This window comes from Stegodyphus dumicola, chromosome X2 (assembly GCF_044657685.1).
Source record: "Stegodyphus dumicola isolate Sdum_Otavi_A_Nest chromosome X2, ASM4465768v1".
NCBI lineage: Eukaryota > Metazoa > Arthropoda > Arachnida > Araneae > Eresidae > Stegodyphus > Stegodyphus dumicola.
In genome coordinates, this window is record NC_140781.1 from 191,276,868 (window position 1) to 191,290,514 (window position 13,647).

The following is a 13,647-nucleotide window of genomic DNA, read 5'->3' on the forward strand; positions in this document are numbered from 1 at the left end:
AACAAACTTCATACCTAATTTCACAATCAATGCAAATGGAAGAAAAGTTCCAAAACAACAAAATGGGTAGATGAAAGCATACAAGAAGTAAAAAAAATCATTTATTATTCTTATGCCATATACAAAAACAGTTCACACATATTACTGGTCTACATCTCCATTTATTTAATTTCTAACTTTTACAAAAATAATAAGCTAGAACAGGTGTGATCGGATTTTCATTTCTCTATTTTAATGTAATGAGTTATAAAATTATTCTTCAGACTCCTCAAAGTGAAACCAATAAAAGATGATTTCATGAAAAAATTCCAAATTATACAAAAACCCATCTAAGAAATATCACTAAAAGAAGCTATGATTCCCTGGAGATAGATTAAAAATGCAACAGTTCATTATTTTTAAAAAATCCTTTTTGTTACAGTATTGTGACAAAGTACAACAGGAATTAACTGCAAATATGGAATTTTTTTTTTTTTTTTTTCCCCTTCCAGTTTTGAACTTAACTTTGATCGTGGTCATCATATTTACCAAGATAATTATTAAAATAGTATGCCAGCTGCGAGACATCAACCTGAAACTTCTTGATTTACTAAATGTCCCTCTTACTATAAAACTCATGGAGCCACTGTCCAATAATATTCAGCAGCATAATTTACATAAAATTACTGGTACAGAAAAAATATCCATGTAAGTATCTAGATAGAAAAGAGATTTAACCGTAAATTCTGCTTATTTTCCATTTAAAAGGGGCAAATTTGCATTAATTGCCACATCAAAAAACATTATTAGTATCATCAATAATTGTATCAATAAGTTTTTAATAAAATATTTGCATTAATTGCCACATCAAAAAACATTATTAGTATCATCAATAATTGTATCAATAAGTTTTTAATAAAATATTTGCATTTCTTTGAAAAGATGCATTCACATTTTGTGTAAACCCCTGCTGAGTGCTTGCTGGCATCAGCTCAGGCCAAAAATTATCAATAACTTTAAAGGATTTCCATTTAATTAAAATGAAGCCCTAGAAATTATACAAATTGCAAAAGCAGCTGGTGGTACGGATTTTCAGGTATGGAAAGAAGAGATGCCAAAGAATTAATCAAGAAATGACAAATGAAGAATTGGATAATCTTATAACAGAAGCCATAGTGAAAGCAGCGACAATGAAGATAAAATGTGTTCCTGCAATCAAGGTTGACTCAAATGAAAAAAGAAGAGGACACTTAATGATAGGCATTGAAAACCTCTGCATTCCTTGCTGCAAAATGTTACAGTGTATAATAGTTTACACACTCTATAAGTTAATACATAGTTTTCCATAGCTTTCTACAGAGAGTGCACATAGTTTTCCATAGAAAGTAAACTTCAGAATGTGATTTTGCAACATGTGCAACGTCTTAATGATATAACCACTGCATTCGGCAAGGGTTTACTGTATACCCAAAATGTGCTGGAACCAAGATTCAATTTGGTAATACATCATCAACAACAGGCTATTTTTCAAAGTACTTAGTAGTCACCTTTTTAAAGTACATGAGAGAAAACACATGAAACTAATGACATATCCATGAATCTACTCTTGCAGCAGGTTATGTTACAAAACGCAATTACTTCTTCATAATATAATTACTTCTTCATAACATAAATAATATGAAACACATTTCCCAATAAAATAATCTGTATATCATTTGCTTTGAAAGAAGCACTTTTCTAATAAGGCTTAACTGGGTTAAATTCACACAAATACCAAGTAAAAGCTAAATTAAACACACCACTCTTCAGTTAGCCATCTAAACAGAAGCATTCTTTACAACTGTATCAAGAATTACAGCTTTATGCCATTTATTACTCTATTTTATAATTATGACTTGCATTAATATTTATTTTCATCACTTACAGATTATGAAAGCAAACTTTGTACACCTTAACAAAAAAGGGAGGGGAAGAACAAAACACTGTATTATCCCACATATGAGAACATACTGCATTTTTAATGTATTTTAAAAGGGGAAAATGGCTTAATAATACAACCTTATAATATACAGTACAAAGTCCAAGATCCAGAATCATCAGGACTTATATACGATTTTGGATATTTCTAGATTTTATATCATTAGTTTAAATTTAGTAAGATGACATGCAGTCATGACAACACTGAACCTTCAATTTGTTGCCAAATAGAAAGCTATCCTCCTTCAAACACTAAAAAGCCAAAAATGTGATCCTGGCTATATTAGGACAATGTCAATCAAAGTATTGTCATTGACCACCATGCGACTACTTAGCCAACAGGCATCTTAGCATGACCCGCAGGAATCTCATTTGGCCTTGAGAAAAGTTGCATTTTTAGCACACTTGCTTCCTTCTGTTGAGTATTATATTCTCCTTTCCTAGCTCTCAAGCAGGAAGTTCCCTCTCTTGAGAACCCCTGATAAATGGAGTGAATGCAAAAAAAGTCACTGATTATGCACATGCATAGCAGCATTGTTACTATGCAAGTTCTAATCTAAACATTATATCTTAGTATACCTTGATATAATACTAAGATATTTCAGTGCAACTGCCTGGCAATGAAGTGCCTGAACCAGAAAACATGCAACAAAGATGAAAATCAGAAGGCGTGTGCACTATTGAGATACTTTGATACTACACACAAGTGAACTAGTGAGCAATGTTTAGATCCTGACTGTAGGCTAGCAAATGAAGCTGCTTTGAAGTTGGTGACATAACAACAACTTGATAAATATAATAAAGGTGCAAAAAGCAACTAGAATGGTAGGTAATGTGTTTTTGCAGTTAGATGCTTTGTGATCATTCAAATTTCCTGCATGTGCTTGGAAGAAACGGCAAAGGACTAAAATGTTTAATTAGTGTTGTTGCCAGGTTTCTCTTCACTTAGATGTTTAAACTTGTGGTAAGCAGACAAGTTTACACTATATTACTGCACATGTGCAACAAGAAGCACAATAAATGTGTCGTGATTTTGGTGTTGGTGGGAACAAAGTTCTTGCAAGCTTCCAGCAGTAAAATATGCTATGTATCAGCACAATTGATGCTTATCAAATTCTTTGAGTCATTTGATCATCACTGCGAAACACTGTTGGTGAAACTCGTCATGATGACCAAAACTATAAATCAAAGATTACACAAGCCAAACGTATTATACTTACTACCATTAACAGCAAGCCACCATACTGCTGCTTTGGCTTAAAACTTAAGCCACGATACCACTCCTTTGGCTTAAGATGCAAGATTGGCTTAAGGCTGAAGTCATATGAAGTGGGATCCTGAAGAGATCACTTCTGACTTCAGAGATGAATCCCCTCTTAATATGAGCTAATGCCTGATAAAAATGTATCTGCTGATCCTAGTGAGAGGACAGATCCTGAATGTAGCTGCCATTCCTCTTAGCAAGCAGGCAAGTATTATGGCACAGGATGTCCATTTCTGTGCATGACAACAAGTCACTTCTTGTCCTCTAACAGCTGCATGATATTAGATAGGTTTTTAATCCATTTTGTTGTTCCTAAACAACCTACAAAACCTCATTTCCAACAAGACAATGCTATATGTTTACCATTATGGATGCCAGATAATGTTTGCAACATATTTTAGATACTACCTTAGGCAATAAAATTGCCAAATTTATTCCCCATCAAATTTCAATTTCAAATTACATACCCAAGTATGGTTTTTTAAAAGAGAAGTTTAACCTTTTCCCCAATGGGCTCGAAAAATAGTTGTGTTTGTTCACTGGGGGCTCCTGGCTCAGCCGTTATGGAAAGGGGGAAAAAATTATCAGATCGAGTCTTAACGATGAGGTGATTAGTGCTCTTTTGTGGACAGGCAGGAAAACAGTCAGTATTTCCTTCAGTCCAGTTCCAAAGCTTCAAGCGTTAGAATGGGGGAAGTAATCTAATCGCTTTCACACAGATAAATGCAATTTCCCACAAAACGCAATTTATTATTTTATCTTCTGATGAAAATGAAATATACGCTACAACTAGAAAATTTTGTCCCAAAAAATTTTTCATTTGAAGATTAAAATTATTTTTTTAATTTGCATGTAGATATGTACTGAGAAATAAGAGAAATAATAAAGTTAAATATATTCACTTGTCATAGTATAGAGAATTCAGTGATTTAAAATATTCAAATATTTCCTTTAAACAATAAGTACATTTTCATTTTAAGTAATATAATTATTCTGATACTGAAGAACAAATTAAATAGAGTTTATTTATTACAAGTATAATTTAAAAAGCATTTTAGAATTCCCAAATGAGTGTTACTGCTTTTACACTTCTGGTAAAATTCATTTCTGGAGAAATAGAAATTGGTCACTGCGTTTGTGCTGCATCGAATCATTATTGAACAACACGTGCACTAACAAAAATTTACCAATGCACAAGGCAAGAATTTTTTTAAATCAGGGACAAAAGATCTTTAATTTTTTAAACCGCTTCATAGTTTTTGGTTCAGGAAAGAAATGCAGAAGTAAATTCTGGAACTTTAGAAAACAAAATCCTTGTTGAGTTTTAATGTATTCACAATTACAAAAATTTGGTTTTATCACTTAGAGATATTAGATATTACTTTTACCTTAGAATAGAAGGGGAGTAGTTGTTCATTAATTTATATTGCTGCTGCATTTAATCATTGAACACAAAATTGCATATTCAGGAATGCATTAAAACTTCAAAAAGTAAAGATCTTTGTCTAATGGCGAAATATTCCTTCAGTTTTTTTATGAGCTGCATTTGTTGCAAATAACTTTTAATTTATGATTATATTCCCATTTGTATTTTACAACATGTGTGGAAAAAGGATTTTTATTTCTTCTTTTTGACAACATTTTCAATTGTTGTCACTGGTTTACTTTACCATGCTTATTGCCACCAGAGAGGAAATTGGGTTAGAACATGCAAGAAATTGATAGCTGATAGAAAACCACGAAAACCTAATCCACATACAGGGGCAAACAAATGAGGTAAGAACAGTGTTGCTGCAAATATGACACTTCTAGCTAGCTGGTGAAATAGTTCTACATGGTACCAGAAATACTGGTGGGGTTCTCTTTAAAGCCATGATGAAGACCTTAGTTCCTGAAACTCACACTGACATAAACATGACTGAGAATAATTAATCAACTCTCCAACTTTATCATGAATGTTGGGGTCACCAAGATAAAATGCATGTAAAGGCCATTTCTGAGAAAGAGATGAATATTAAGTTTAAGTCTGATATAAAATTATGTGAAGCTTTTGTATGTGGAAAAGCCCATCGTTTAAAGTTTGATAAAGAAAGATATGGTTAAGAAAGGAAGAGGTTACAAAAGCTGGAGAATTGTTCTCGACATTTGCAGGACATTTGAACAATCATTTAGGAAATGCTGTTACTTTGCAATCTTCAAAGATGGCTACACCAAATTTCAATGCTGTTTTTTCTTAAAGCAAAAATCAGAAGTAAAAGATGTGCTTGAAAATTTCATAGCTCATGCTAAGAACTTCAGGCATAAAGTTAATGAAATCCTCACCGACAATGGTGGAGAATTTGACAACCAAGCCGTTCAAAAGATCTTGAACAAGCATGGAATCTCCCAGAGGCTCACAGATCCATATACACCAGAACAGAATGGCAAATGGCCAGAACTTTCAAATACTTGAATGAAGAAATGGACTTTCCAGCTTCCCTATAAGCAGAGTTCGTCAGTACTTCAGTTTATATACTGAATAGGACAGGCAAATCTTCAGTTCCTAGTTCCTTACGAAAAGAAATAAACGCAGTATAAAACAAATGCGTATCATTGGATCGACTTGCTATGCTCCTGTCCCAATTCAGAAAAGGAGAAAGATGGACAAAAAGAGCAACTAAAGGCTATCTCCTTGGGTATGATGGAGATGAAAGGTACCACATTTACATCAAAGAAACCAGTACATTAATCTGTTCCTGAGATATCATATTTGAAGAGAAACCTTCCATGACAGGACACATTATAACATTGCCCCTTTTAATTTATGATTATATTCCCATTTGTATTTTACAACATGTGTGGAAAAAGGATTTATAACATTGCCCCAATAAGTTTCTGAAAGAAACTCATCTCAAGATGATGAAGTTGAAAATAAAGTAACAGACAAAGGCTCTCAACAGAAAAAGGAGGAAGTGGAGGATATACCAGAAAAGGAGACTCGACCCACAAGACAAATTTCAGCACCTAAGTGAACAAAGGATCATGGAAAATTCAGAGATTTATGAAGAAAATCTTCCAGAAATAAATGGAATTACAAGTGGAATTCAGTACAGCTGACAGTCAAAGAAATAGAAATATGAAGGCTCAACACCCAAGAAAGCTTTCCAAAATAATCCTGAAATTTTAGAAGAAGCATTAACTAGTCCAGATGCAGAAAAATGGAAGTTAACCATGGAAGAAGAGTTGGAAAATTTAAAATGAAATGAAACATGGGACATAGAATGTAGGGCAGAAGAGAGGAAAGTTGTGAAATGCAAGTGGGTCTTCAAGAGAAAACTTAACAAAGATGGGCAAGTGGGAAAATATAAAACTCGTCTAGTTGCTCATGGCTACACCCAAGTCAAAGGAATTGACTACAAAGAGACGTTTTCTCCTGTAATAAAAACAAAACCAATTAGAACGTTATTAGCATTCTCAGTTGAGCAAGACTGGCAGGTTCATCAGCTGGATATTACTGCAGCCAATTTAAATGGAAAATTAAGTGAGACAATTTTCATGGAACAGCCACCATTGAGTCTGCACCAGAAAACACATAGAGAAGTTTGCTTGCTAAAGAGATGCCTTTATGGACTTAATCAATCTGGGAGAGAGTGGAATATCTGCCTTGATAAATTTATGAAACCCGCGAACCTAACAAGATCCAGAGGAGATCCTTGTGTTTACTTCAATAAAAAAAAGGAGTTAATCATAAGTGTGTACGTGGATGATCTTGTAATGTCCAGCAAAGATTTCATCATTCAGAAATTTAAGGACAATAATTGCACACACATTTAAAATCAAGGACTTGGGAGAAATGCATCACCTTCTTTCAATTAGGATAAGCAGAAAGGAAGATGGCTGTGTGACTCTTGACCAAAGTGTCTATGCTAGTGAGCTCTTGGAAACAACTATTATGCAAGATGCTAAAAGAGCATCAAAACCATTACATCCAGGTATGAAATATGCAACATCCACTAAGGATAGCATATGCTGAAGGAACATTAAAATATATGCAGGCTGTCGGAGGCCTCTTGTACCTACCAGGAGGAACAAGACCGGGTTTAGCTTTTGCTGCTACTTACATGAGCCAATTCAATAAATGCCCAAGCAAGAAACAATGGGCTGGTATACAACATATCCTTCGTTATCTAAAACACATTGCAAATAACTTTTAATTTGTGTTTATATTTCCCATTTGTATTTTGCAACATGTGTGGCAACACAATTTTTATTTCTTCTTTTTAGCAACGTTTTCAGTTGTTGTCACTTGTTTACTTTACCATGCTTACCATGTAACATTTACTGTGCTTATAATGATTTTGTAATTCAATATATGTTAATCCAGATGAATCTCTGCTTATTTGTCTCCATTCCTAACGCCAGACTTCATCAAAACGGACCAATGAATTTAAGCTCACTTTCCAAAAGAGTAGAAAGGATTTGGAAGTGTTCTACGATTGTGATTGGGCTGGTGATAAAATTGATAGATGATCATTTAGTGGCTATGTGGTATTACTAGCAGGTGGAGCTGTCCCATGGAGCAGTAAAAAACAACAGATGACTGCATTGTCAACAGTTGAAGCTGAGTGCCTCTCAATGTGCTACGCAGCCAAGGAAGTACTGTGGTTCCAAAAGTTTTTAAAGGAAATTGTGGGAGAACATTTTTTAAACTTTCCACAAAACTTACTTGTTGATAATCAGGGTGCCATTTCTTTAGCTAAAAACCATGTCACTTCAGAGCATAACAAACATATTAAACTCAGGTATTTTTTCTTGAGAGAGAAGGTTCAAGAGAAGTTGTTGAACTTTACCTATGTGCCTTCTAGTTCAAATGGAGCAGACATGTTGACAAAGAGTGTGCAAAAGAAAGCCTTGTTCAATCAAAGGTTCAGTGTAGAAGTGAGGGAAATTTAATCAAGAGGGAGTGTTGCAAATAACTTTTAATTTGTGATTACATTTCTCATTTGTATTTTCCAACATGTGTGGCAACACGATTTTTATTTCTCCTTTTTAGCAACGGTTTCAGTTTTTGTCACTGGTTTACTTTACCATGCTTACTATGTAAAATTTACTATGCTTATAATGATTTTGTATTTCAATATATGTTAATCCAGATGAATCTCTGCTTTTTTATTTGTCTCCATTCCTAGCGCTAGACTTCATTAGTATTTTCCGAAAGCTAAAATCACCTTTGAGGTATCAGATTGTTATGTGAAATTTTCAGATCTCAAACTTTTTATTGTTGTTTTCTTTTGGAGTAATGAAGCTTTGTATTGAGGTGATGAGTATTAATAAAGATTCGTACTGAGAATTAAATTCAGGGAACTAAAAAAACAGTATGCATCTGAACTCCTGTATACATGCTTAGTATCCTAATATCTTGCTCGATTCCCTCCAAAACACAATTCTCATGTAAAAATTAATTACTTTCTTAGCACTACATGTGACTCAGTGGTCAAAACTGCTGAATACTGGTAGTTCAACTTGGGTTCGAGGCCAGGCGATTGAGCTGGCTACATAGTTGGTTTTCCTTGTTTTCCCCGTGTGAAACATGAAGAGAGAGAAACATGATTCAAAAAAGGAGAAAGATGGAGTTTCCCTTAAAAGTTCTCCACGATGGCATCCTTTCCCTTAGAAAGGCAGCCTCATGTGAATTCACATGTTCAATTAACTTAACTAAGAAAAGCAGAAAAATTTATATTTCTATTTCATTTTTTCATTCATATTTCATTCATTTCAGAAAAATTTCTATTTCAGAAAGCAGAAACTAATGTATATACTTTCTGAAATATAGTACAGACACAAATATATAACAATGGATAAATTAATAAGTTTTCAGATTTTTTAAATTTTTAATTATAAAAATTTTTACACTAATTGCTTCAATAAAAATTTGTTTTTCACTTGTCGCACAGTTGAAATTTATTTTGTCAACAAAATTATTCATAAAAGGAAGTTTTTCTAAATATAGTTATTTCACACTCATAAGGTCAGCTTTCTTTTTTTTAATATAATTTTATTTTTATTTGTGGGGTTAAAGAAAAGGTTACCTGCTTAAGTGAAGGGGTTTTTCATGGAAGACATTAGAAGGAAATTGGCTCGTGTATCTCACATGTATGAGAAAACACAAAAAGTTCATGCAGTCACTCTGTTCATCAGAATTTGAATCAGGTTGAGTTATCAGTGTTAAAGAAATTTTATCCGCTCGGTTGCTAGTTATCATTTAGAACACAACAAACCAAAATTTCACTAAAGTAAACAGTAGTCGTAGAATGTATGCTATTTAGAAATAACACTTTTCATAACCTGAGAAGTTTATATTCTTTACACTGCTTTTCCATGCACATTAAAAACTGGAATAAATTGAAAAAATAATTATGAAAAGAATGAAACAAAGTAAATTTCCTTTATGTTTAGTCATTATTTAAAACCGAGCTTGAAAAAATGATAAATATCAAGTGAAAGATTTAATAAAAGTGCAACAGAAAAAAAAAACTGAAGGAAGATCTTAAAATGTAAACGCACAAGAAGTAATAAATTATTATTTTTATTTTCTCCTCTCAACAAAATATTTCCTCGAAGATACCAAATTCGCAAACAAGCGACGTGGGTTCAAAATAAAATACAGACAATTTTTCCCTACCCATTAGTGGAATCCCTCAAAAGAACGCACTTTCCGAGGTGTGGTAAAATAGTCTTCAAGCCTCAAGTGTTAGAATTCCTACCCCTGCACCAGCGAGAAACTGTCCTCAGCCACCAGTTGCTGTATACTTGGGACATACACGTCCCAGTCCCCGGGAAAAGGTTAAGGAGGTGAAAATCAACTTTACATTGTGGGTAATTGATACTTTATTCAACAAGTTAATAAACTCACCCAGTGACACAAATGTTAGAAATAACAACATTAAAGAAGTGTATCTTGGTAACCTTTTCAGTGGAGTGAAATAAATAAGCCATTTAACAGCTGAAGAAATGACTAGCATTAGGATTCTTAAGGTAACTGTATAAAACATCTAACATAGGTATTACAGATAGTTGTATCAGTGCCCAAAAAGTATGAATGGCTACAAATCGGATTTACAATTAGTATCAGAGTTGAAAAAAACTTTAAAATGTCAATGAAATAGTGTACTATGCAGACTCTAGGCACCAGCTTCTCAAACATTTTCACACACACTTATAACTGCATTTTGCACATTTATCACTACAATTATCATATATAGTTACCCTGGAAAAAAAGGACAGAAGGAAACAACAATACCACAGGAAAATAATAAATATAATTATTAACAATTAATGATTACAAATACAAGTTAAAAACATTTTACTTAAAAAATTTCAAGTGAAAAGAAATGGAAAGTTGAACAGTCTTCCTATTCCTCCATCCTTTCTTTCAGACACTAAAATAGATTAATTAAAAACCTTCTTCTCTTCTCCCAAAAATTATTTTAAGAAAATTAATGCCAGATATTTAACATACATTGCATTATGTAACAAAAAAACCCATGCTCTGTCCCACTATCAGAATAATTTTTAATATCGTACATATAAAAAACAAAATGTAATAAAACTTTTAAAAGTACATATTACAAGTTCATAAATTCCTAAATGTGACACATATGAAAACGAATATATATCTACCACATATAAGTTTAACACATTTTTAATACATGTCATGACCTAATAAAATAGTTCTACCACATATAAGTTTAACACATTTTTAATACATGTCATGACCTAATAAAATAGTTCTACCACATATAAGTTTAACACATTTTTAATACATGTCATGACCTAATAAAACAGTTCTTATAGCATTATTTAAACATTACTGTTAAATGTTTTTCCTGAGATTTTCCAGCAAAATTATAACTCTAATGGAAATAATAAAACGAAAATTTCTCACACTATACAGTTAAACTTTGATAAGCTATAAATTCAAAGCAGCAAGAAAAATATCAAGTAATCAAAAACCTGAGTGAAATAGAATTACAGCAAATTCCACTACAAACATCTAGTTATTCTATGTAGAAATGCACATACATTTACTTAACAAAGCAAGAGGGGCAAATGCACACAAATGTACTGCATGTAATAATTAAAAAGTCAACATAACTCAAATCAAAAATGCAGATTTTTACCTGCATTACAAAATTGTTGCTTATAACAGCTTGAAATCGTATGTTTCTGTGAAAGAATGAAATACCATATATTCAAGAAAGTTAATGAAATTTAAACACTTTTTTACAATATTATATTTTTTGTCATCTACAGAAATATTGCTTAAAAATGTAAATAAAACAACATGACCAAAAAAATGTTTTAAAAAATATTCCATCTCAAAAATAACAATTTTCTTCAATGTTTAATACTGCTGTTTATAAATATTTATAAATATTTTTGCCACTTCTGGAGGTTGTGTTCTATGGGAGGCATCTGCCATTAAAGATTACAATAGAATACAGTCACTACAATAAAGTTGCTTGTAGGAATGACTAAAATATGCCAGAAATACATAGGAGTGTAAACTGCTTCACATTTCAGGTTTCTATGGAGAAAATTTGGGCCATAACAACCACACTTAAGGGATAACATCTGATTGGCTTACAAGAAAGAAATGCTAAGAAAACTATTTCAGTATCATTTGGACAAGTTCAACTGAATATTTTGATCAATCAAGTTAAAGAAATCTGACTTATAAAGAAAAGTTAATGTTAATTTTTAATACATTGGTCAGCCAGAACATTCCATTCAACTTATCAAAAATTTCAAATTATTAAAGCTATATAAAATTACCTATTTTTTTTTTTTTTTACTTTTAAGAACACAAAAATTATCTATAAGCATAAATAAAATAGTTTACTTACGCCATTGCCACTGCAATCATAAGGACAGTCATTTTTTCTCATAGAACTAACAGGTACACATTTTTGATTTACACAGGCCTAAAAAAGAATTCATTTGCATAAAGGAAAATAAGTCATAATTACTTACTATTTACAATACTCAAGAAATGTTTTCATATACTTTCAATAAATATTATATCTAAATATAGCATCTACACCAATCATTTAAGCACCAAGCACAGCTATGAGTTCATTTTTATTAGTACAGTCAAAGCCCCTACAATAAACACATAGTTCACTAGATCCCTGAGTTACATACGATCAACACGTACACATAAAAAAATCTCATAAAAGTCAGCTGATGGATATAAAAACAAAATATGATTAGCATTGTCCCACTTAGCATGAGATACAAATAATAACAGAAATTTGGGGACAAATTAGGAGTTCATTGCTATTATTGTGAGAAGTCGTAAAATTTGTGTTATTCTTAATCAGTTTTCATCACAAGATAAATTATTTAACATTAAATATCAATGCAGAGTACACTTAAACCATTCTGAAGTCCAGAACTCAGGATTTCTTCGATGGCTTCCAACACCCACTTTCCTTGCTTCTATAAGTGAAAAGCGAGATTAAAAGAAACTATAGCAGGTATTCTCAACTAGCTGGTAATTTACTCTTCAGGGTCTAATTTTGCTTTCTTAGGGGGGGGGTGACATTGTTCAGCACCAGATTGTCAGATTCAGATTATATCATAAATCTAGCAGCATAGAAATAACTGTGATTGCAATCATGAGACCTGCAAATGCTGAAAATGTTAGTCATATATCAAGAAACTGCAGTGAAATCATTGGAAAGAATTACTAATTATCTGCAGAAAATATGATAACAGTATAATTTATGCATTAATAAATGCACAAATAATACATATTTATTAAATATAATATTCCTTAAACACACATACACCTTTATAGGATACTAAATCAACTTTTTGTTTCCAAAATTTTACTTGATTTGGAATTATAAAGTTTGTTAAACACAATTTCATCACTATATTCATATAAAATGTCATTATGTGAAAAGATATTGATATAAATTATATGATAATACATAATCATATAAAATGACATATACTATATCTTTATTGATATCAATAAAGGTTGTTAAATACAATTTCACCAATATATTTATATAAAATGACATTACGCAAAAAGCAAATTGGATGGGAACAAAAATTTCACTTAGATTAATTTTCATACAGCAGGTTTGATTGTATATGCAATAAGAAGGGAGTAAAGAGCTGGCAGCTCATACACAGTATTCAAAGTTTCATGCTAAAAATTCTATTTAACACCTCCAAAATTATATCTTTCACTTTTTCAAGGTTAAATTGCTACATATTTTCTCTGTGTCATTATAAGTTAAGATTCTTTCAATTACATAAACCTGCAAAATTTGGGTTGTGTTATGTTTTAACTTTTGTTAATTGATTCTTATGTATTTTTAGCACTGAATCCGAAAATGACGTTCACTTTTCCACATCAATTAGGTTTTTTTTGA

General features: G+C 32.1%; 1 protein-coding gene across 1 annotated transcript in view; it reads right to left on the minus strand.

Moving 5' to 3' along the window:
• The window catches only part of Meltrin (disintegrin and metalloproteinase domain-containing protein meltrin), a 244,768-nt gene that overhangs the window by 26,432 nt on the left and 204,689 nt on the right, over positions 1–13,647 (minus strand). Inside the window, exon 16 of the mRNA XM_085809347.1 lies at positions 12,106–12,183. Coding sequence (XP_085665473.1) covers positions 12,106–12,183 — 78 coding nt within the window. The remainder of the gene's footprint in view (positions 1–12,105; positions 12,184–13,647) is intronic.